Source organism: Arctopsyche grandis, chromosome 1 (assembly GCF_051622035.1).
Source record: "Arctopsyche grandis isolate Sample6627 chromosome 1, ASM5162203v2, whole genome shotgun sequence".
NCBI lineage: Eukaryota > Metazoa > Arthropoda > Insecta > Trichoptera > Hydropsychidae > Arctopsyche > Arctopsyche grandis.
The window spans coordinates 5,888,521-5,915,029 of NC_135355.1; the positions used below are offsets into that span (position 1 = coordinate 5,888,521).

General features: G+C 30.8%; 1 protein-coding gene across 1 annotated transcript; it reads left to right on the forward strand.

The window, feature by feature from the left end:
* Positions 1 to 4,648: 4,648 nt before the first annotated feature.
* LOC143915272 (uncharacterized) lies at positions 4,649 to 20,472 on the forward strand. The gene is made up of 2 exons (XM_077435834.1): positions 4,649 to 4,846; positions 19,710 to 20,472. Exons 1-2 carry the CDS (start codon positions 4,838 to 4,840, stop codon positions 20,184 to 20,186), a joined length of 486 nt encoding a protein of 161 aa, XP_077291960.1. The 5' UTR covers positions 4,649 to 4,837; the 3' UTR covers positions 20,187 to 20,472.
* Positions 20,473 to 26,509: the final 6,037 nt, after the last annotated feature.

Genomic DNA, 26,509 nt, shown 5'->3' on the forward strand with positions numbered 1-26,509 from the left:
ATTTGAAAGTTTCGATCATAGTTGAAACAATCGTCTGATAGCATTTATTACGATTTGTTTGGCCTGTGTTGCCAGTGAATTTATCAATTTAAAATTTTCACATTTAATACTGAAAATACACAAATTCCAGTCTGTCTAATCCAAAATATGATTTTTAACGGAATATTTTGCAATAAAATGCATATATATATATATGGATCTACGTAACGAGTCAGAATGTTAAATTACAGAAAACACAAATATCGGAGGGCAAAGATCGAAAATCGATTTTTTCCTCCCGTATTAATGTGCGCGCGCAGAATACGGGAGAAAAAGCCTGTTCCTCTTGTTCCTGTTGTATCCTGCTCGCGCAAATTAAGTGAATATGTATCGTTTACCATGCATCATTTTTTTTTTGATCTTTCGACTTAAGATCTCTCGATTTTCGATCCTTGCCTTCCGATATTTGCGTTTTCTGTAATTTAACATTCTGTCTCGTCACGGAGACCGTATATGTATATGAATATATATATGTACTTAATTCGCAATTAAATAGTTTACGATAAATAATGGTGAATTAAAAAAAATTCTACCGGTATTTAACAATTTACCGGTTAACCGGTATTGCAATCCCTACATACATATAATCAAAAGTAAATAAAACAGAATGCAACAGATTCAAGATATTTCAACTAAATAAATATAAAACCATTCTACAACATTAAAGACATAAACTTCCTTATACGTATATCTAATAATTTTAGCATTAATTTAACCGAAATCTTCGAATGCAAATTGATTGAAATCACACTTGTTACTTTCAGTTTATTTACACGCTAATTTTTTTACGTCAAAATAAGCTCGTTATCAAAAAAAAAAAAATCACTTCCATTATAATATTATAGACAAAATGGCGATGCGTGAATCACTGATTGACATTTAAAATATAAAATTTAGCTTCTACGCCCATGTTTTGTAAGTTTTTATATGACGAAACGGTGCATAAACAGGTTTTATTTTAAAGTGTGTTTAATTCGAGTCTTACCGTAAAATTTAACCCGGTTCCCAAATACGTTCATCTTTATATACATATATATGTATACGCGAGAATATCATTTTGATTTCATAAAAAGAAATATCTATAATGAGATCGTGCGTGTCTGGTAAATGTTGCAAGTGTTAATATATACCGACCCGCCACGTCGTATATCAAATAAAACGGCCAATGTGAAAAATCAAAATTGCCTACGAAACTCTATACAAAAATTTTGAAAACTGTTTTAATTAGCCATTTAAATTTAATACACTTTCACTTAGAGTCGGTTTTTTTCTCTGTATTTCAATTCATCTATTGAAAATATTATTTAAATAAATATACAAAAATAAATGAATTTTTTCGAAACGATTCGCATTTGTTTTTTCACGTGAAAACTTGAAACGTTCAATTAATAATAACCGAATCGTACGATAAAAACTATTATGATTTTTTTACACCGTTTATTTTTCTACGAATATGCATATGCATACATATATCTGGTAATGCAATCTATGATAGAGTAATTTGCGAATGAATTATGCATTCGGTTCATCGGCTGCTGCACGATTATGTTCCCACTATCAATATATTATACATACAGTTGGTCAGAAGTTTTGATATAAATAATCAATGATAAAATAATCAATTTAAATTTTAAATTTGCGTGTGTGTGTGTTTTTAATAAAACATACAAATGTACATAGTAATAGTAAATACCTTCGTTCTCGAAAAGTAAAAAAAAGTTTTTTAAAAACAAACCTCTTTTTTAGTTTTGTATATAATATTAAGATATAAATTATTATTTTTAATTAAAATACCAATAATTTTATTTTACTACCGCCATCTATGTATAAAACTATCTTCTACATAGACGTCACCCAGATTTAAAATTTGCAAACTTCAAACGCGTCTAAAACGATATTTTATCTCTATCGTAATGGCGGAGGATCCATTTACTTATATTGATGACCAAAATGAGCAATATGGCAAAGTATGAAAACGATCGGATAAGAGGCAGATTTTTTCCTGAATTGTAATCGTAAATGAAACGTAAAAGAGGTTTTTAAAAAGCTTGTAAAATAGATTAAGTTTTGTGATCATGCGAAAATTCCACCTCCAGATTTTGACTGATTAGTCAAAACTACTAACTCAGAGTCGATCAATGATCACGTTATCATGGTTTAAATAAAATTTGTGTGTATGTGTGCTAATTTATTTTGAGGATAATTCGAATATCATTAATCCTATTACACTGAAACGTAGTGTCAATTACTGTAAAGTTGACCAGAAGTGATGTAAGTTTTTGGTGTCAATTATCTCTTAAGACGCTCAACGGATTGGATCATTCTTTTTTGTGAACAGTATTTGAAGAATATGTATTTTTTACATACCTCTTATACAGTTCACATGGTTTTCGTGTTAGTGGTAATTTTTTATATCTCTTATCTCTTATCCGATCGTTTTCATACTTTGCCATATTGATCATTTTGGTCATCAATATACGTTAATGTATCGTCTGCCACTACGTTCGAGATAAAATATCGTATACAATGCGTATCAAATATCCACAATTGGGTACGGTGACGTCTAGCAAGTTACTATAATCTATCTTCAACCTTTTCGCCGTGATATGGCCATATCAGATTTTAATTGTTTAAACGCCTATAATTCACTCTATATTTTATAAAATTTGCTCTATAGGTTCTCGTTATCTCTAATATATAAATTTTATAGTTTTAACTCTCATTTGTATATATAAATTTCAAATTTGGCGTCTAGATTCATGTAATGTAATACACGATATATATATTGATTTTTGACCAAATATGTCAGATCTGACATTTCACTGCTAAAAGTATATCTCTTCACTGAGTTATATCTGCGAGATAAGTATTCAATAAGAAATTATGTTGTATCTAATTGTTAATATGATTTACAATAAGCTTACATACATTTAGTTTTTTACAATAAGATTATTCAACATGAACTAAATGTCCAGATATTAATATGGGGAGTACATAATTGAACTTTATTTTATATAGTATTCATTAAGAACTCTGAACTTTAATTCGGCTACTTTACATTTAAAATTAGGTATTTATTCACTTGGTGCACCTTAATTTTATTTCAAATACTTTCAACTTTAAAAATATACTATTCATTAATTACATAATATTCACTAAGTTCTTCTATTTCGAATACTTTTAACTTTGAAATATGTACGCATATTCACTTGATTCACATTTACTTATCAATTTTACTCGAAAAATACTACTTCAAGGTTAAGAAGTAAAATAAAATATAGACTTTTGTCACAAATTTAAAAAAAAGCACGATATAAGTATGTATGTTTGTATGTAGATTCACAAAAAATAATTGGTGCTACTTTAATATGCGGTCTACCTTAGCATGCGATCTACCTTTGAATCGCAGTCGACTATTTTTTACTTTATCTATGTACGTAGTAACAATAGATGAAGTTTTTTTTTTGTATCGTAGCAATTCATTACAATTTTTGTTTTTTCCTGCCGCCCCATAATATTGTCGAAGCATTTCTATCAAAATATCATCAGCAGATACATATATCTCTTAACTTAACCTAACCTATCCTGACCCTTAAATAAATAGGTGTTGGCTGCTAAGATATGTTTTTTTTTTTTGTGAAAATATTTTCTGTATTACTTTAGCAAAAGCTAACAATGCCTACAAGTTACCAGGTCAATCTATTATTTTTGTCATATTTGGTCTTATCAAGAATTATTTCAATGCGAGAAATATTCTTGGACTTGAACGATTTTAAATTTAAATACACCCATATATACTAACTTGAAAAAACTGCATGCCAAATACATATAATATTCCGTTTGTTACAGACATTACTAACAAACTAACCAGTAGATTTTATGACAGAATCACTAATAACCATACTAACACACTTGTGAAGAGTATCGGTGATTACAACAAAATGTCTATACCCTTCAGGTATTATACACAGATTACCTAAACACAATCTGCTTTAGGTCACCGACTTTAGAGAGTCTTTAATTAATATTATGTATTAGATGTATTATGAGCATTTATAAGAATTGTAAATAGGTTTCTGAGCTCTTTTTCCTACTATATGCATTAGAATAATATAATACCATGATTACTAACAAAATTAAATTCAAATTGTAAAATAGAAAATGGTCAGTAGATCAGTAGATATTAATATATATATATATATATATATATATATATATATATATATATATATATATATATATATATATAAGATGTATTGTTAACATAATTTAGTAATAATAAAAAGCATTCAAAAAATCAAATTTAAATACATTTTTTGCATATATGTAGGTACATACCACTGTTGAATACTCTCGCGAATATGCATACATATGTATGTACTACATATACAATATACATACATACATACATCATGTCTGAATATGTACGTCACAATTTCGGTTTGTCCTTTAATAGATCAAATATCGCCAATTCAGTTCACTTAAGAGCAGTTCATCGTTTCTAACACTTACCAAAAGTCAAATAATTTTTTTTCCAAATGGCACAATACTTTCGTCTACACGCTGTATCTACAACTGGTACAGCAGCCACCTGCTTTTCTGCCAAAGTAATATTTGACGCGTATATAAACATGACACCGTGCGGCCATTGGCGATTCCATAGTCAAACCATCCACAAGTTCAAAGTGTTACGTGCGTTATCGGACCGATATAATTCGAATATTACACATTTTGTGACATAAAAAAGTGTCAGTGGGTGACCTGTGACATATCCAAGTGTCAAAAGCCGCATTCGACCATGCACCAGGTGAAAAGAACAATATAATAATTAATCAATTACGTAACGTGACATCTCCATGCGTTGAGAAAAGTAGTAAAAACGTAGTGGAAGCATCCATAGGTCATATTTTACAATATTGTGGTATTGGTACAATTCAATATATAATACTGATTGAAAGCGTACTACAAAATCTTGTCAAAAATAATGTGCAGTGTGTGCAAATCGACTTGCATTATGTGCAATAAATTGAAAGCTTTACATACATACATATATAGAGATGTTGCATGTTCATACAATGAAACTGCAAGTGTGCAATTCAAAGGTTGCACACGCTTGGTTAACTATTTAGTATTCTAAGGTTCATACGTGTGTAGATTTGCATCAATTTGGAATATCATTTTGATACAAAATATTTATTTTTATAAAGTTGGGTGTAATAATACGAACATACATATATAATCGTACTGTAAAAGCATACTATAAGCTTATGTAAAACATTTTAGAAATTAGGTTACATTATAATTTGTCTATACATACATAATTACATGCATACTCTCGTTTAAAAAACTTCGGAAATTGTTCTGAAAACATACATATTCCGTTTGCATTTTGTCTATATCATTTCAATCTCTAAAATCGCATTTGAAAATGGTATATTTTATTTATAATAATAAGTTAAGTTCCAGACTGGTAGAATCTGATTTGTGTGATCATACTTGTATGTACAAAAATATAAGCCTAGGCTTTCTTAAATTAGCCGGAAAATTGGTATTCGAATATCTAAAAAGTCTTTTAAATGGAGTTCATTCTATTGCGAGTATTGCGAGCATTCACTGTATTTTTTGATCTCATACATAATGTATTATAGTTTTATAACACTAATTTTGGCGTAAGTTGTGCCCCCATTGTAAAATAATTTAAATATTTTAGCACTAAGATAAGATTGTTTTAATTTCCACGCTTGTCATTGTGAAATTTTTAATTAAATTCCATTTTAAATTTAAATTTCGAACACCTTAATAGAATGGAAAGGAAAATGGCAGGTTGTTCCGTTTCATTATTAAAAAGACTATAAAATTAAATACAAAATTCATTTATTCTTACGTAAGTTTAGTTGTAATTTTTTGTATAAATTGCAAATATACATAAGTTGCATTGAAGTTGACATTTATGAAAAATGCTTGCAAAACTGTCAATATCTATATTCGACATTTTAGCGGATTTATTGTTTGTTTGATTTAATGAATTAGTACAAACATGTTATATATGTATGTAATAATAATGTCTTTGGGTTTGTATTTACGAAAATTATTAAAAAATAGCAATAGAAATTAAATACATACATGCATTTAAATGAATAAATAAAAAAATATCAATCCGAATTACGACTTAAAATATAAATTTATATACGTATGAAAATGCATTCAAAGATTAACAATTCTAATTATATATTACAAAATTTTTAATTTAAACACGGAAAAGGAAATAAAAGATTGTTTATCTACAGCCAATATCAATCGTTGTGATGTAATAATTATCACTATTACCAAAAATGTTTTTCAATTGCAGAGCAATTATATATTTATTTATATTATATACAATAATTGTACATGCGAAAAAGGCGGAAATCTGCAGACGAAACGTCACTTCGCACCTTTCTGACCCTGACATTAAATCTTTTCATTTCATTCAAATCGATAATGATCATCTAAAAAAACAACCTGTAATATAGAGATTAAAATACAGGCTTAGAAAATCCTATAATTGTTCAGCAAAATGATCAACAAATGACGCGCACATGTATTATAAATTGCTACTGAGTTATTTTTGCAAAAAAATAATGTCCGGTTATGCAACTAAAGAAGATCATAATTCATTCAAATTTTCGTCGAAAAGCATATATCTGTCGTAATGTAGCGACACCTAATGGATTTTTGCACATTTGCATAACTGCAAGGACACGAATCAACAATGAAACTGATCTAAAGCTTGTCATATATTTTACTCTCAGGTGTATAACGTAACATGTTATAAATCTTGAGATTGTGTTGGAATTAAGATACGAAAATATTCTGCATTGGAAATAAAACAACTCTAGATTTAGATTTTTTTACAGTACGTATATAATATTATTCAATACGAGTATTTATTTTATGTACATAGATAATCGATATATTATCTATTATCTATAATCTATATACTATTTATATGGACGATGGGGATTGCACTGTTCTCCCTATCATCTGGAATAAAAGTAATTATTATTATCAAAATAAGAAATTCTTAATAATAACTTTAACTTGTATGTATTTAATTGCAGTGACTAAAGTTTTTAAATAGCGTATGTATATTAAGCTAATGTTTAAATCGTATATTATATAAATATATATATATATATATATATATATATATATATATATATATATATATATATATATATATATATATATATTTATTTATTTATTTGTATAATACTCATTTTTTATTTATAAATTCATTAAATAGTTACTTTATTTGTTTTTTTCTTGTTAGCGCACGCTTCGTGTTTCAATATAAAAAAGTAGTACAAAATATTTTCCCGTACTTATTATACACTTATGTAATATAAAATTATAGTTCATCAAGTAGAAAAAATTCGGATGTGACCAACCCATGACTTTATCTTATATTTGATGAATATAAGAAGGTCACAAAACAAAATTCGATATAGAACCGTACAAACACATCGCATTGATACAAGAATTATACTTGAATATCTTCGTGAAGAGCATACATGTTTAAAGTATCGAAAAAAATAGTGGAAGAAAAATCAAAAAAAAGTAAACTGCCCCTTCTGGTTGATGCTTGATTCTTACCAAATTTTATACATAGCTTGGTATTAAGCTTAAACTTTTAGATATGAAATTTCGGTTCAACAAACCAAAAGGTTTTTGAGAAAAACGTAAAAAGCCTCGATTCTCCAGAGTAAAACTACTACTTCCGGTTCAGGTAAAAATATTAGAATATAAAATTTATAATTTCTATAACATGTAAAAAAAAATCAGTGCGATTTAATAAGCGGCTTAGGAGATAATTGATTTAAGGGTAAATTTGATGATAATTGATATAAGGGGAGGTACCGTTTCCGGTTAACTTAAAAATTTGAAAAATATTTACATCGTGTCGATAAGAATTTCTGTAACCGATACTAAGTTTCAGTTTGATAAGACCAACGGTGTTCAAAAAATCCCCAAAGTACGCAGACAAACAGACACACACATTGTTTCTAGATCATGAAAACGTGATCAGTGATCGATCCTGAGGTCGAATCAGTCAAAATCTCGAGTTCAAATTTTCGCATGATGACAAAACTTCATCTATTGTTACTACAATTTTATGTTTTTAGTTATTATTTTTATATGACTATACGAGTATATCATCTAATGAAATGCTATCAGGCATAGAAAACAATTATTTTTATTTAGATCAAATAATAGACATGTCCGGTAGTAAAGAAGAAGAAATAAAGAAACGTATGAAATTAGGATAGAGTGCATTTGAACGAATGAATGTTGTTTTTAAATCAAAAATGCCACTCTACCTGAAGAAAAAGATCTTAAATCAATGCATTTTGCCAGTGATGACTTATGTATGTGAAACTTGGATATTGAACGCCAAGATGCTACACAAAGTCCAATGCACTCAAAGAAGTATGGAACGCTGTATGCTCGGCATAACGAGGAAAGACAGGAAGTGGAACAAGTGGGTGAGAAGTATGACAAGGGTAGTGGATTTTGTGGATATAGTAAAGAAATTGATATGGCAATGGCCTGGCCACGTGCTAGAGAAAAGAAGAAAAATAAGTGCTAGAATGGTACCCGAGGGAATGCAAAAGGGTAAAAGGAATACCGCAGGGAAGATTGGTAGACGAAATCGAATGGAAACGTGTTGGATAGACCTTCATCCAGCAGTGGATAGTGAGCGGGTGTAGATGATGATGATGATACGACTATAAACATATGTACATATAATATTAAATAAAGTTATTAAATAACGATATACATATGTAACCTTTGTTTGAAATTGAAAGTGAGGTTATAAGGTATAAAGTACTTAAGGATAATTGAAGATTAAAACCAATTGCAAAAGTCACCTTAGATACACTCTTGTAGGATATGAAATAATTCATGGGAACATTTTGAATGCATTTTCGTGAGAACGCAATCGGTCAAAAGTGAATGTCTTTTGACCGTATTTCTCTTATTGTACGGAACAAAAAAAAAATGGCAATACACGATATTTTAACACACAAAAGAAGATTTATTCGACCTTATCGATCTTATACAAATCGAACATAATCTGTAAGTCATTAATAATAGTACGTGTCCGAGATAAACATGCGAAATTCGTCACTACTATCTACATGGCGTAGCTTATCTTTCAGTCGGTCTAACTGACGCGGTCAGTCGTGTTTAACCTTTTGACATTTTTAACCGAGTAAGTAACCAAATTTTAATATATTTAGCGTCTTCTTTCCCTCGTATTTATGTATAATACATACATGTGTGTGTATTTGTCGATTTTTGTATACTAAATGAGTCGTGAAGCCGGACACGAGTTTCGAGGACAACGCCTTCACCATCCTCGTTTTAACGTATTAATGGACGTTTGATCACAATATGAATAAAATATCGGAAAACTCGTATCGCAGGTCGCGTAGGTGATGGAAAAAAATGTGCGTTATTTAAAAAATAAATAAAATGATGTCGAATGATTCATCCGAAGCGTCGAATGCACTTTTCGCCCGATGGGAGATAATTGCTTTTGATTTTTTCATTAAACAGTGTGTATTATAATAATATATGAAATATTTGGTCATGCCGAAGATCGAAACCTTGACACCGATGAATATTGCTTGCAATAATATTTTACAATAGTTATAAATGATCGCTAATAAAACTTACGCACGTGTCATGGTTATACATATGTAGATAACGGAGTTGTTAAATCATCCACACGTTTTTAAAAATACTGTCGCTTAATTTTAAGAAAATATATATGTATGTATATAGACGTATAAAATACTAGAATTGAAGAAGTGTATATTAAAATTCAGTTGTACTGCATGCTTATTTTATTATGCGAGTACTACTTGAAATTACTAAGAGATAACACTCAATATCAAGTGCTGTCTATATTTGTTGACCTTTGTCAAGAATGCTACAATTACATAAGTGTCTATGAATATCTGCTCTTTGAAAGGAATAGAAATCGACGAAGAGAAAAAAAGATGATTAATTGTAGAATAGGATTTTCTACAGAACCAAGTCAGCCCAAAAGAGGTTAAAAAATTGAGTTGAGCTTTGGATTGTTTAATATTGTAATGTGGTGACAAAAAAATATTTTTAGGACAAACAATAGCACTGAGCAACAAAAAAAGTTACTGGAGCGGAGATTCGTCAATCGTTACTAAGTTTGACCCACTTAATTCGAATATGACAATGATTTTTGTTGTTTTTTTTTCGTTTACGAGATAAAAGCCTTTAAGCATTTGCAGTTTTTAACTCAAAATATAATATTAATGTGCCAAAAGTGAGTATCGGAATCAATAGTCAAAGTACGGGAATTAATTAAGTCAAAAATTAATACTTTTTTTATAATTTTTTTCTTGGGCTATTTCGTATCCATTGGCCCAACTTTATATTCCACTACATTAACAAGGATTGGTTTTCAATATCAATATTTTTTTTATTTAAACTACATCACACTATGAAATTAAATTAAATTAAACGGATACATAAATAGCGGGAGAAATAATGTGTTAAAAAAGTGTATTTTTGATATTTTTAATTCGCTAGATAATTAATTATAAGTATTTTAAAACAATAAAATACCACAATCAATAGAAAAAACATCTGACCATTCATCCCAATACTCACTTTTAGCACATAAATACTAGGTTTTGAATTAAGACTGTAAAAGCCAAAAATCTGTGAGAGAAAACCAACTAAAAGCATATTCGAATTCAGTGTTTCAAACTTAGTAAAGATTGATTAGACCGGTAAGAAAAATACGTTATTTTCTGTTGCTCAGTATAATTATATTAACTTTACTGTTCTAAAAAAAGTAAAAATGTATAGAGCTAGTGTTAAAAAGGGCTTGAAGGTTGATTTTCGATCACAATGCTTGACAATATACGATTAAAATGTTAAATTAATAGCTGCTTTAATCTCCTTTACTTAATTAACATTTTTACATTAAAATTAATACCATAGTTGTTCATCAACATAAAACAGGAAATTTGTGGCAGGACACGGTCAGCATGAAAATTAATTAGATACGTCTGAATCTTGTTGACAGTTGTAATAATATTCAAAACCTTCAAATAATTAACTTTTTACACACATACATATATAATCACAAAGTTGAACTTAAACCTTGAACAAAGTATCAGCTGGATATTTTCATATGTACGGGACGTCCTATATTATGTATGGAAGATATGTAGAATTGGTGATTTATACCACGAGATAAATCGACAGATTAGCATGACATTTATTATATCATATGAATATGAAATTCAAAACAAACATCACACGGGTCAATACAAACTGCTTGACTGACACAATAAAACTGCATTGATACATAATTAAACGATTCAATAATCGCACCCAAAGGGCAAAATAACACTCGGATTGTGATGCGCTTGAGAGGATATTTATATTAATTTAGCGATGATGGACGCATGCAGTATGTATGTAAAAAATAATACCTTATACGGACCACCGTGACGGATGATGTGCGATTGCCGTTCTCCTTGGAGAATCAATTAAAATTAAAATAAAAAATACATTGAAACTATTCGAGAAAGATCTGATAATTGAAAGGGAGTGCTTAGTATGCTCTCGACAAAAAGCATAAGCAATGCAAAGGCTTAAGCAATGCACCGCTCGATCAATCAAATGAAACGTGTTTGATTTTGGACGCTCAATTATGACCTTTTCCCATTTAAATGTTTATAATTTTAAATATGGACGGACTACAATGCGGTCAACTTGGAAAAAATCAAGCAAATGTCAAGGACTTGAAATGAAAGACATCCTCTATTTGTAGTTTTGCCGAAACGGTAACAAGATCGTTCGGTCGTTTGCATTGTGAGAAAAACGTTTAGGTATTTAGAAAATGGCTGATAGAAGTTAACCACTTCGTTTGACCTTTAGATTTTTTTTAACGAATAGGATATGAATCGTAAATTACACTGTTAAAGTCATTTATTTTTATGACGAACTAAAAATTTAATTGGTTTAAGGGTTTGTTTATAAATTTTATTTGATATTTTATATTGTATAATATACTAGCTGAACTCGGCATGCGTTGCAACGACACAATATTGCATGCAATTCCCGTTCCCGTTCTTGTTCCCGTTCCCGTTCCCATTTGTCCCGTTCCCATTTGGAAAACGCAGGCAGCGAACAATGCGTTGCAATGACACCCATTCCAGTTTTTCCCGTTTCTGTTCCCGTTTTTTTTTTCACAGTAATCTTTCCGGACATGCATACAACAAATCCTGAATGTTCCATCGTAATCGGTTTAGTGGTTTAGGAGCCTATTCGAGACACACACAGTCATTCATTTTTATATACATATAGACTAGCTGAACGTTGCAATGCCACAATAACGCATGCAATTCCCGCTCCCGTTCCCGTTCCCGTTCCCGATCCCGTTCCCGTTCCCATTTGTCGGAAAAACGCAGGCAGCGAGCTTGACTTGACTTGACTAAAAAAAACCATAGAATGCGGCGAACACTTTTTCAACATGCAATGCTACTCATTCCCGTTTTTCCCGTTTTCGTTCCCGTTTTTGGGGGATTTTTTTTACAGAAACTATCGCGGACATGCTCACAATAAATCTTGTAAGTTTCATCGCAATCGGTTGAATGGTATAGGAACGCAAACGTGACAGACAAACAGACAAACATTGATTTTTATATACATACATACATATATAGATATATTTATATGTTTTGTAAAATTTATTTAAATTTGATGTTTGAACTATTTGGCAATTTTATTCGTTTTTGTCACCGTGAATGCTATTTTCGCCAAGGAAAGGCTTAATTGTGTAAATATTTTAATCAGTTGCCGAATCAATCGCGTCAGACTTGTCCAAATATGAGATGAGGTTGACATCGGTCTTGTCAAATAAATTGTTTGAATTAGTATTAAATGTAAATTTTTTGAAGTTTTAGTTTCCATGAAAATATTTTAATAGAATGGAATTGTTTTACAGCCAATCTACATACAAAATATCTCATTAAAACAATAGGAAATGTAGATAAAAGTATACTATAAAAAATACAAATTATCTATGGACATAACATATCTACATATGTATGTATATTGAAAATCGAATATAAAGCTATAAAAACATGTTTTTCAAATTATAATATAATATGACTAGTAACTTTTTATATAAAAATTGCCTTAAGGATGTAACCATTGAACCCCAAATGATATAATCGACTTGTTCTTGACCCATCAGATATGAAAAAAATAGGTTTTTTTTTTCTCTTAGCATGTTTCATTTAAGTTACGTAGTATGATATAGAATATTTCCATTTTAATTACCAGTATAAATTAAGCCCAACTTCAAAAATATTGAATCCATATCAATAGAATGCGTTGACCAGCAGCATAGATTAATGGTGAGCATGTAATGCTTTCAATAGAGTGATCACGTGTTCAATCCCTGCTCGGTGCTGCTGGCCAAACCTCGGATATGTGACTACAGGTCAATCGTTTCCTATCAGAGTTTGCCAATTTATCTGATTTCATTGAAACGGTTCCTACAACCTTGCAACCTTGTCCTATTCTCGCAAAATTCAAGGTTTCAGCATCTCTAATTCGCTGATTTATAAAATGGTTTTAAATTGTTTGTCAAACTTGTCCATAGATGTCTCTATTATGATTTGTAAAGTTGCTCTATAAATCGATGTATATAATTGGCCAGAAATTGGGTATTACCTGTTAGGCCTTCCCGGTATATGTGTGTAAAATAAAATAAGATACAATTTAAATAAATGTGACCCTTTGATTGAAGTCAATTAAAATCCCTGGTAAATATTGTCAATTGCTCAAATAAAGCGATACGGAATAGTTCACGGCAAACCGGAGTCAATCTTCATATTTATTACCAAACACTGGTGAGTGTTGGGAAACTAAACTAAAAATAATAAAACGAAACTAAAGAGGAAACATAGTGTCATATCAAATTACAATGCGGCGATTTCATTTTGTATTAATTTTTAGTAGCCAGCTTCTCCCGGCCGTAGTTTTTAGAATTTAGTATTTACATACATATTAAAAAAATGTGGTGCGTTGTTGTTTGTATTGTTTTTTTTTTCTTGTAACTAACCAACCAAACAACTATATCTATACGCATTAAAAAAAAGAAACGCTAAAAATAAAAGAATTCCACTTAATTATCCATACAAATATAAATAAATTCGTAGTAAACAAAATGCAAATTTGTATGGAATATAAAAAATGATATGAAAAATGTTTCGACTGTCAAACGGTCAAAAAAAAATATTCAGACATAATTTTTAATTACAAATTAAACAAATCACATAAAAGATATATACATATACGGAATAATTAAAATTACTCTTAATAAAATGGAATTTATTTGATGTAAAAATAAATAAATCCGAGCTATCCTCCAAATTTGTAAGTCTTTCTCATTTTTTATCTTTAATATTAGTTATTGTGGAGAAACCGAGCTCACACTAATATGATGTCGAAAACTGCAACAAAATTTTCAATGCCCTAGTGTAGAGAACTGGATATTCGTCTTGGACAGAAATCTAAAATTCCTACATAGTCGTTTCGGAAAATTGAAATTTTAGATTACGATCAGTCCACTGGGAGACCAATTCTTCTTTTTTTTTGGGTACGAAAATCCACAACTCAATGAATCAGTCGAAGCAAATGGATTTCGTATCCACTCATAATTTTCTATATTTAACGAATTGTAAATTTTAAACTTTAGAGAGTCTTTAATTTTTTGATTTTTAAATGCTTTTTATTATTACGAAATTATGTTCACATTACATCTTATATCTATTTTAATAGCTACTGATCTATTGATCATTTTCTATTTTACAATTTAATTTAATTTGTTTAGTAATCACAGTATTATATTATTCTAATGTTAATCTAAAGCATAATAGGAAAAAGAGCTCAAAAACCTATTTACAATCCTTATAAATGTTCATAATACATCTAATACATAATATTAATTAAAGACTCTCTAAAGTCGATGACCTAAAGCAGATTGTGTTTAGATAATCTGTGTTTATACCTGAAGGGTATAGACATTTTGTTGTAATCACCGAGACTCTTCACAAGTGTGTTAGTATGGTTATTAGTGATTCTGTCATAGAATCTACTGGTTAGTTTATTAGTAATGTCTGTAACAAACGGAATATTATATATGGCATGCAGTTTTTTCAGGTTAGTATATATGGGTGTATTATAAATTATTTTTAGGGATTTATTTTGTATTACTTGGAGCTTGGAAAGGTTAGTATTCGAGGCGTTATTCCATACAGGTGAAGCATAGGTTAATAATGGTAATATGAGCGCTCGATATAATTTTATTTTATTTAGCGTTGATAAAGAACTATGGCGATTAAATATTGGATATATTGAGCATATACCCCGCATCGCCTTGCATTTCGCTGCCTCAATGTGAGGTGCCCATCTCATTATTTTATCGAACGTTTCTCCTAAATATTTTATTACTGACTGCCATTTCAGACTTTCTCCAGAGGGGATTTTCAGATCTGAACTTGGCTTATGCTTTAGAGAGTCTTTAATGAATATTATGTATTAGATGTATTATGAGCATATTTATATGTATAATAATCGTAAATAGGTTTTTGAGCTATTTTTCCTATTATTCTGTATATTAACATTAGAATAATATAATACTATGATTACTAACCAAATTAAATTAAATTGTAAAATAGAAAATGATCAGTAGATCAGTAGCTATGAAAATACATATAAGATGTATTGTGAACATAATTTCGTAATAATAAAAAGCATTTAAAAATCAAAAAAAAAAATTAACGAAGGAGAATAATGTTCAATCTTTTCTTCCAATTAAGTTAAATGTTCTGTTGCACTGGAAATAATTCCCTCGGCAATGTTTTCGTTAAGTGAACGAAACATATATGTATACTACAAAAAGCTTTTTTTTTTCCAAAATCCTGTCAATTTGTCATTGTGGTTTTTTCCTTGAACGCTTGTGCTAACGTTATTTAATTAATTAAAAATATCTGTTAAATAGGCGATTTTAGCACACAGATCATCATCCTGAAGACATTATACAAAATCATTCATACCTACATTTCGTAAAAAGATTAACAATTCATTCTTAACTCTCCCTCACCTAAGTGGGGTATGCAAGTGCCCCAATTTTTAAGTTTTTCGTAATAACTATGTGGTTTTCAAAGATATACACCATATTTATTGTATTCTTAGAATGAACTACAAGAAATTTATTTTAATACATTTTGTATGATTTAGAAAAGGGGTACATCGTAAAAAAATACGATTATACATTTCTACGTTCCAAAGTATGATTTAATGGCGGTAGCGACATGCTTTCCCATCAGGGCTAGCACTTTCGGCATTGGTACGACGCGCCATCCATGAGATTCTCAGGATCCTTCTGTATGTCCACATCTCAAAGGCCTGTAGTTTTTTGCACGTGAAATCTGCCAGGGTCCATGCTTCTATCCCATGCAGAAGAATGCTGAAAACGTAGCATCGTAGAAGTCTAAGAAGGAGAGCTATACTGAGATCACGTGTGGTTAGGACATTTTTCAATTTTAAGAATGCAGCTCTTGCTTGCTCCACTCTAACGCGAATTTCCTGTTTACTTTCACACTTTTCACCCAGATAGCACCCAAGATATCTAAAACTATCTACTCTTTCCACCACGTTGTTATTCATTTTTATATTTTATTTTATTTATTGAAAAATCAACAGACAACAAGATGTAGACATGCATAAAAACAAAGAGTAAATATATAATATATATAACATCCGAATCTAATTACAGATTTTTACAAAGATAAACAAATGAAAAGGAAAAGAATAAAAGCTATAACATGACTAAATAGCACATTGCATAACTAAACTAAAGTGTTAAAATATTGGAAAAAGGTTATAAAATAGAATAGAAGAAGAAATGGATCGATTGGTCAAGATTCTCTTGATGTTATGTAGGAAAATACCGAACAGATCAACCTCAATCAGCTCCCCGTTAAACATACTGTTATATCTACATAAGTCTTTATTTGTTTTATGTTAGCTGTATTCTACTCCCACGACCTTTAAATCAATCTGCGAGACGAATTATGTTTCCCCCAAAAATATCAAAGCCCTTCTTAAGCCTGCACAACAAATTGCGTGCATCTACTCAGCCATTTCTCGATACATTCAAGACACATACATATGTTAACACTAAAAATATCGTTTTTCAATTAACTTTATCGCTTTTCTGCATTATTCTCACGACTCTTAATCCGCACAACAAATTGCGTGAAATCTACCCTCAAGGGATACATATGCAAACACTAAAAATATTGTCTTTAATTAGTTTACCAGCATTTTTCACACGACTCGACTCGAATCGTATTCCCTCAAAAACCCTTTTAAAGCTGCGTAACTAATTGTGTGAAAACCATTTCTCGATACACTCAAGGGTCAAAGTATTAAAGTCTTAAGATATTGTTTTACTTAACTCGAGTTCCCCCCTATTTTATCACGAACTATGATTGGTCCAAATTGTTACGTCTATTAAATATATACTGATGTTAAACATATGGAAGGTCACTTGCGATCGAACCGTCTGACTTACAACCGAACCGTCTCTTACTAATCACTGACTTACAATTGAACCGTCTAACTAGTGACTCGCGATTAGACGACTTAACTAGTAAACTACTAACTAGTAACGTGTAATACTAACTAATCTCGTGTATACTTACTACTATTAAAGAAGATAATCATCTTATAAAATAAAGTGAGTTTTATTTACGGAGTAGCGTTCCGCAAAAAAACGCTTGGTGGCAGCGGAAATATTAATAACAACAAAATACACATCACCCACGAATGTAACAATACGATAAACACGCTGCAGATAATAATTTTTTTGGGAATTAGTATTGAAAGGATCAAGTGAAAAGAGTGCAACGTGTCTAGAATACCTAACTGGGATCCTGAAATCAACCTTATTCAGTAAATCAGAACAATCAAAGAAACCATTTACGAGCTTAAAGAAGAATGTAGCATCAGTAAGTCGTCGCCTGACAGAAAGATTGTTAAAAGATAGGATTTTTAAAATATCGGGAACAATAGAATGGGTATAGGTAGAGTATATTCAAGAAACGAGCGACCTGGGTGACAGTATTAGTGTATATACATGCAGTGGTCATTAGTTTCGCTTTCGCAGGAGGACGTATCTTCGCTTTTTCATACACGGTGGTTACAAAGTTCCCAACACATAAGTAATATAAAAAATATTGTTAGTTATTTTTTTCAACAATCTAAAAGTATAGGTATAATACAGTCATGCATTATGTAGTGGTGCGGCATGTGCGCTCCGGTATTTCCCTCCGCCAAAACCAGATAATAATCCAAAAAAACCCGTCAATTCCGTTTCAAAATTCCAGAAAAATTGCTTTGTTTTTGTACTTTTTTATATTACGTAATATAGATATAAATAAATTTAGATAATAAAAAAGTTCCTTTTGTTTCATTTTTGAGAAAAACTTTAAAAAATTTATATATATACATATATGCGTAACGCATACTTTGCAGTCCACCGGTAGTTACGAACACTGTCAACCAGGTCGCTCGTTTCTTGAACAGACTTTAGGAAAAAGGTAGCGTAAGGTTTTAATAAATTTAAGTTGTACTTTTTTAATACATTTAATATGGGATAAATAAAAATATTATATGATAGTTGACCGTATTGTGCGTCGACTTGTTGAATATCATCCATTTGGTTTTTTTTTTTATTTTCGGTGTCAACCCCTTAAGAGGGCTGTACACCCGAAACCTTAATTTTGTTACCGTTCCGTTCTTCGATATATATATTGAGTGTATGTATATATTGAGTGAATGCGACAATATATATATATCAATATATATATTGAGTGAATGCGACAGTTGTGCTTCGACCAGATAAAACGTGTTTTAAATTGACAATAACGAGGTTTCGTATTCTACTATTTTCTCCTCCAAAACTGGACCAATTTTTAAAAAAATCTCATCATCGGTATGAAAAAGATATTTTCTGTGCATCTATCGGCGTATTTTTTTTTAAATCGACCGTTAAATAACCACGCTAGACTCTTTTCGTGGGTGTAAAAAAGAGGCGATTTTATAGATGTTTGGCGGCTCCTAGCTCCTATAAAAAATAATAAATCAAAAAAATAAACCGATAGATGCACCCCAATGGTGGATATCCATAGCATATTAAAAAATAATTTCTCTAGTGCCATAATTGAGGTAGGGAGAATTATAGTACGTTTGTATGGACAAGGCGCTGCTGTCCAGCCCTCTTAAGTAAGTTCTTTGCAGCATAGATATTGATTCACTATTTCGGTTCATTTATTAAACCAACGAATCCTATTTTTACTATTTTGCGGATTTGCAAACAAGCTCTCGGTGCATCGGTTAAGAACCACTGCAATATAGTATGTAGTTGACTAAAAATTGTAGGGAATATTCTAGAAAAACTAATTTGGAAGTATTAATCAATCCTTTTGTTAAGTTTAGATTTGATAATGATTTTTGTTTTTGATAACCAATACAACTTATATTTTTTTCAGATATATTCTGCGCTGTTGGTTTTGGCCGCGGTCACATTAGCAAGCGGTCAACTCTTCAACGACATTGTGCCATTCTCTAGGGGTGGATCTAAAGGCGGTTTCCAGAAGACCATCAACTTCGACAATGTCAAACTGTCGGAGAGACCAGGAGCCAGGAATGGATATCTGCCGCCGGAACCACCACAGTACCTGCCCCCTCGACCCGGAAGCCCCACTTCCACTTCCGGTCCGACATATCTTCCACCCACTACAACGAGACCCCCGAAAATTGCCAGCTATATGCCGAGTCTAGGCACTTTTCCACCCACAAAATATTACACTTACCCTTCGACGAGCTCGACAACGACCCGAAAACCCATGCCTGCACCCTCGACCTTGCCACCATTGACTACGACTCGTCTCACCACCACCGGATATTACTACAACAAGCCCGCAAAGCCTTTCGAAGTTGAAGCCCTCAGACGATCCAAATTCTGAAACAACATATAAAACCTCGTTAATTTATTTTGGAAATTCACAGTAAACTATACATATGTGTGGACAGACTATACTTTTTGACATTTTTTACTTTAAATTTTACTATGTACTTATTGATTTTATCTTGCCAATAGAAAATACATAAATATTATAATAAGCCAGGCATTAATGCTTTGAATGTTGTTTTATATTTTACATTAAAAATATTGTTCAAATGTTCTGTTTAAAGAACGTGTTTAGATCTAAAATCGAAATTAAAATATTAAACATGCACATTACATGCTTTATTTATTTATTTATTTATTTATTTTATAGTTTTGGACCATTGTGGCATTACAGGAAGAACCTAATGCGTCACAATGGCCTACATTTGAAAAAGATATAAAAACATGATATAAAAAACAAGTAAACTGTAAATAAAGGAAAAAAGAAAAAGCAGAAAACATGGTAAAATAAAATAATAAAAAAAAGTAAAAAGGAAAATAATACATCAATCAGAGAGAAAAAAAAATAACAAAAGTGTAAAAATTAAAAATAAAATCCATAAATCCCATTCTTTGTTTACACTGAGCAAAATTAAAATAGTGTTACGTACGCCGTGGATTAAGCGAATAGAATCCCAGACACTGTGTGACCGAACCTATGGGACAGGATTATCTGTAACGGATATCTGTTAACGGATTAACTAAATGCATACCGTGAGACCGGTGTAAGTGGTTTTAGGGATTAGCGACAAGCTAAGTGCATGAAACAATGATTGCACTTCTCATACCGTGGGAATACATATCCGAATACGTGACTATACAGTAGGTAAACAGATTAGACGTCCTGAGAGACCGTGAGACCGGTGTAAGTGGTTTTAGGGATTAGCGACAAGCTAAGTGCATGAAAGCTAAACAATGATTGCACTTCTCATACCGTGGGAATACATATCCGTATACGTGACTATACAGTAGGTAAACAGATTAGACGTCCTGAGAGATCTACCCCTTATAAGGCGGTACGTAAGCGATATCATGTCATTCTGGACGGAGCAGTGACCGTGCGTGTATCTCCTGAATCATCAATAAATGCTGTGAAACGACTGTTGGCCTTTTTCTTGGATCCTCCACCCACCCCGACGCAACAATAGTATATAAAAATGTACAAAGGAGAAAGAAAAAGTAAAATAAAATAAAACAAAATATGAATAAAAAATAAAATCAGAGCGAGGCCCAAATGGAAGAGAGTAGATTAAGATTCCACTCATTCATCACATTCAAATTAAGAAAGTAATGATGAGCGCAGGTTACCAGATAAATATGTTAAGATAATATACGACAATCTACGCTCCCCAAGGTGGAAAATATCACATTCAGGGACAGCAGCAACGATTTCATTGAGAAGTCGAATAGCTCTTGGAATAGGAGCCATTCGAAAAAGAACTGTGCGAGCAGCAGGTACAACCATCAAATGATGATGTCTACCACGCACATAATTATTAGGGACATAAAGTCCCAACTGTTCCAGCAACAACGGGCATGACGTATTACCACGCAATAGCTGGAGAACGAAACGAATTAACGAGAAGTTTCTCCGAAGTTCAAGGGAATTATACCCAAGCATGCCCAAAAGGAAAGGAGTAGGATAGAGATATGGGTAGTACCCATACTCTTTCTTATAAAGAAAACGAAGAAATGCTTTTTGCACTTTTTCGATAATAAGAGAGTAGTTTGCTTCATGCGGATTCCACACAATCGCATTATACTCTAGCTTACTTCTAACAAGCGAGTTGAAAAGCAAGCGAGAAGACAAGGGGTTGGAGAATAATCTAATATTATCTAATTTAATATACACTATTTTAGTTTAAGTGAAGCTATAACTAATAGTTAATCTATTACTATTTAAAAAATGAGTCCTTAATTAAGCTAAAAAAAATTACCACTACCACAGTGGATTGGCCTATGTTATAAGTAGAGGTAGGATAGCCAAGGTGCCGCTTATTGTTTAATTGTTTGAAAATGCTTTTTAAAAAAGGTTCGGCAAACCTTTAACAATGCATTTACAACATTTGAACAATAAACGACACCTTGGTTATCCTACCTCTAGTTATAAGAACTATTAACATTATAAGGGCGAAAACACACTGTGTGGTACGTGGTACGTATTTATTTTAGTCCATATACATGGTACAAAGTCCCAAAAATCACCCCCTAGAGTGTTTTCGGTAATAAATATTTTATCGTTGTATTTTTCCTGGCTTGACAGTGATCAACAATGGTGATTTCCATATTTGAAGAAATGTAGGAGAAACATGTGCACTCTGCACGTGCAACTACATCCGAATTCGGCTTGGGTAACACTGACTGTCACCGCGTGGAGCTAAGGACGTGACGTTCCGTACTATCCAGTGCGTTTTCGATTTAATTTTAAAACCTTTTACATTTGGTTTATCAAAACTTTGACACATCTGACTTCATTATTATAATAACGCTATTATTGCTCTATTCTACGATTAAAGTATTATTGTGATTGAAGAGGTAATATCGGGCTAGTACAGATTTAAATTGTAACACTTTTTTGACAAATAAAACAAATTACTAGTAATTATGTATGAATTTGAATTCGAAATTAACAAGCATTATAATATAACATCAGTAGTAATAACAACAACATAATAAAATATTCTACAACAACAAAAAAGATAAAACATATTACAAAATGGAATGTATGAATGTAAGTATACATAGAAATAAAGAAACGCAATATTACTTAAGATATTATGCAGTCGAATTGAAAGGGAAAAAATAAATAATATTACTACACATTTTATGTGCCTGATATGAATCTGAAGTCGAATTAAGTTGGCTATTTTCGATTTAAATATATATTGCACAAAAAGGGAAAAAATAAATAAAACGTTGATCTACACAATTTTAGGTAGTTACATACTTAAAAGTGGCACACTGTTTAACACTTGTAATGTTACGCAAGCGACACTTTTATCAATCGTCAATGAGATTATCTCAGTGAATAACTCAAAGCTTATTGTAGATTGCGCCAACGCGATTTCAAATCATCCGCATACTTGCCTATAATAAAAAGAAAAAGAAAAAAATCACAATCGAGTAAGACCGCAATGGCATATGCCAGAGGCGACACATTCATTGTACGTAATGGCCATATTATAAAAATTGTGACCCGATATTATTCACAGGTCAATCTAAAAAGTATTAAAATAGACTAATATTATATCTATTATACATACATTTTATTGAAGTGTTTATTGTGAAATAAAAAACAGTTATGAAATTTGTTTTGAAAATAATTGCATTCCTTTTGGAAGTGGATACGTACTGTATAAGTATGATAAAGTTTTTAACGAATGAATTACTACTATTTCAATAGTGATTAATAATAATTCTAAATTCACTGAAAAAATTATTAAATATTATAATTTAAAAATAATGAAATAATTAAAATATACGTATTGATTTATTTGTCTCCTGATAAGGTAACTGCTTTATTTTAAGAAATTTCTTAAAAATACCTTCTAGCGGTTGTGTTTGAAACTTTTTCAGTTTCAAAACAATTTCAATGAAATTATCGATAAAATCAAAAATGCGAACCAAACTTTATACCGCAAAAAAATTAAACCTTAAAATAAAATTTGTATCCATCGTCAGATGTCGTCAGTAATTTTATATACCTTCATTTAAATAACAATGTAAGAAAAATAATAAATATCTACCATTTAAAATATATCAAATTATTTTCCGACAATGATGTCGAAATATTTAAATTGAGTTAATAATCAAATTAAATTTAATGATATTATGTATAAAATGCATAAAGCTCTATGATACTGTATAATTGTTTGTAATTGGCCAGGAAAACGCATTGGGGTTTACTTGTTAGGCTTTCCTGGTATATATGTATATATGAAAAAAATAAAATGGGTTTTAGGAAAAATACTAATTTGAAGGTTTAATCTTACTCGTTCATTGAAGTCTCCAGTAAACTTTCATGATTTTATGTAACTTACTAAAAACTAATATTATAATTACTGTTTATATTAATACTATTAATTTTTTTAAATATTTTTAATTGAGCAATATATGTATGTACATATACGTATGTATGTATGTGAAGATTCTCATGCGAATAATTAGAATATACTTAATAATATATATATTTCTTGCGATTTATAATATTTGATAAAGTTCAATATAGAACATTGAAACAAGCTATTTTATTTATACTATGTAGTGATATAAGAGTCATTGAAACCATAGTAAATTTTTCAACAATTTTTCTTTACATTCACACGCCGTCACCGGGCAAATATTGTTTCTTGAAATTTAACATCATTTTTTTAGCGTCCCACACTTATACATCATACGAGCAATTAGGAGAGGAGACAGTCAATGGCCAATGACAATACTATCCAAACACAATGCGAATGTATCGAAATATCATCGGCGATTTGAAATGTTCAAAGCCAAAAGTTGACCTTAGGAAGCAATCGGATATGTAAAGATAGCGTCCCACGTTTCGATTTCGATTTTTCCAGTGACATTTTGCGTCACATCTAAGAATGGTTTCGTCTAAATGGAAGATGACATTGGACAGCATCATCGACCGGCCATCCTCATCGAAGATGCATTTGTCCGTTCTCTTATTACGTATTCAAAACGCCGCACGTATTTTTATACATATTTATATACGTATACTATAAAAATGTATAGAAGACGCACATTTAAGGCATCTCACAGGTGACGTGACCTTTTCCCGCACTTTACATGAATATCTTCATTTATGAATAAAAAACTGGTTTAAATATTTTGCTTGTAATAAAAAAAATACATAATTTTAGATAATATCATCTAGTCTTGAAAAGATTACACTAAACGGTGGAGATTGTCTCGCTACCGGTTACAAATGTAAATACAATCATAGTGATAATATGTTATAATACAGTTATGTGTATGTTTATATGCATATATCTATTTTCATTTATGCATATGGATATTTATATTTATATCACTACGTGCTCTATCTACTTCCTTTTTTACAATGTCTTCTAATCGTCTTGTCATTTATTATCAAAATGTCAGAGGTCTCCGAACTAAATCTGACTCTTTTCTTCAAAATGTATTAGTTAATAATTATGATATTATCTGTCTATCAGAAACTTGGCTAAATGACTCATTCTATAATAGTGAGTTTTTTGATGCCAGATATCAGGTGTTTCGACGTGACAGAGATTATTCTCTTCATAACCAAATATTTGGTGGTGGTGTAATCATAGCTGTGAAAAATAATCTACCCTCTGTCATTCAAAATAATTGGTTAACTTCCACAGAAGACCTTTGGATTACTATTACCACTAAATTTTTTAAACTAAATATCTGTACTGTCTATATTCCTCCTGGTAATTCTCACCAAACTCTATTAGTTACCCATTTAAATAAAGTATCTGATCTAATAACCAATTATCCAGAGGATCGATTCATTTTACTCGGTGATTACAATCTTCCCACTATTGATTGGACAAAATACGACTCAAATCTGCATCTATTTCCTTCCAATTGTATTAATTTTTCTTCCCTTTCCTTTACTCAATTCTTATCTTATAATAAACTTTATCAATACAATTATTTGTCAAATACTAATAATCGTATTCTTGACCTAGCTATTAGTAGTTTCCCCTTATATATTTCTCGTGCTGACTCTACGCTAATCCATGAAGATTCTCATCATTTATCCTTTTGCATCTCAATAATTTACAACAAATCTTCACCCTTGAATTATAATTATAATAAAACTTTCCTCTTTAGAAAAGCTGACTATGCTACAATTATTCCAATTTTAAGCGATATCAATTGGAATTCACTTTTGTCCAATTTAAATATTGATTTAGCTTGTAAAAAATTTTACGATACCTTACAAAATATTATTGAATGCCACGTCCCTTTTACTCTTAAATCTAAACGTACCAAATATCCCCCTTGGTTTACATCGTCTCTTATTAAAATAATAAAAGAAAAAAACAAATTCCATAAAAAATTTAAAATTTATTCAAATCCCTTAGATTATCAAAGTTTTTCACTATTAAGAGCTCGAATTAAAAAATATTCTTTAATCTGCTTTAGAAATTATATTTCTCTTATTCAAAATAATATTAAAACTAATCCCAAATCATTTTGGTCATATATAAATTCAAAAAAAAATACCTCCTCTTCATATCCTTCCGTAATGTATTATGGAAATAACTCGGCTTCACATGGTTCTGAAATCTGTACCATTTTTGCTGACTATTTTGACTCCACTTTCAATAGTGA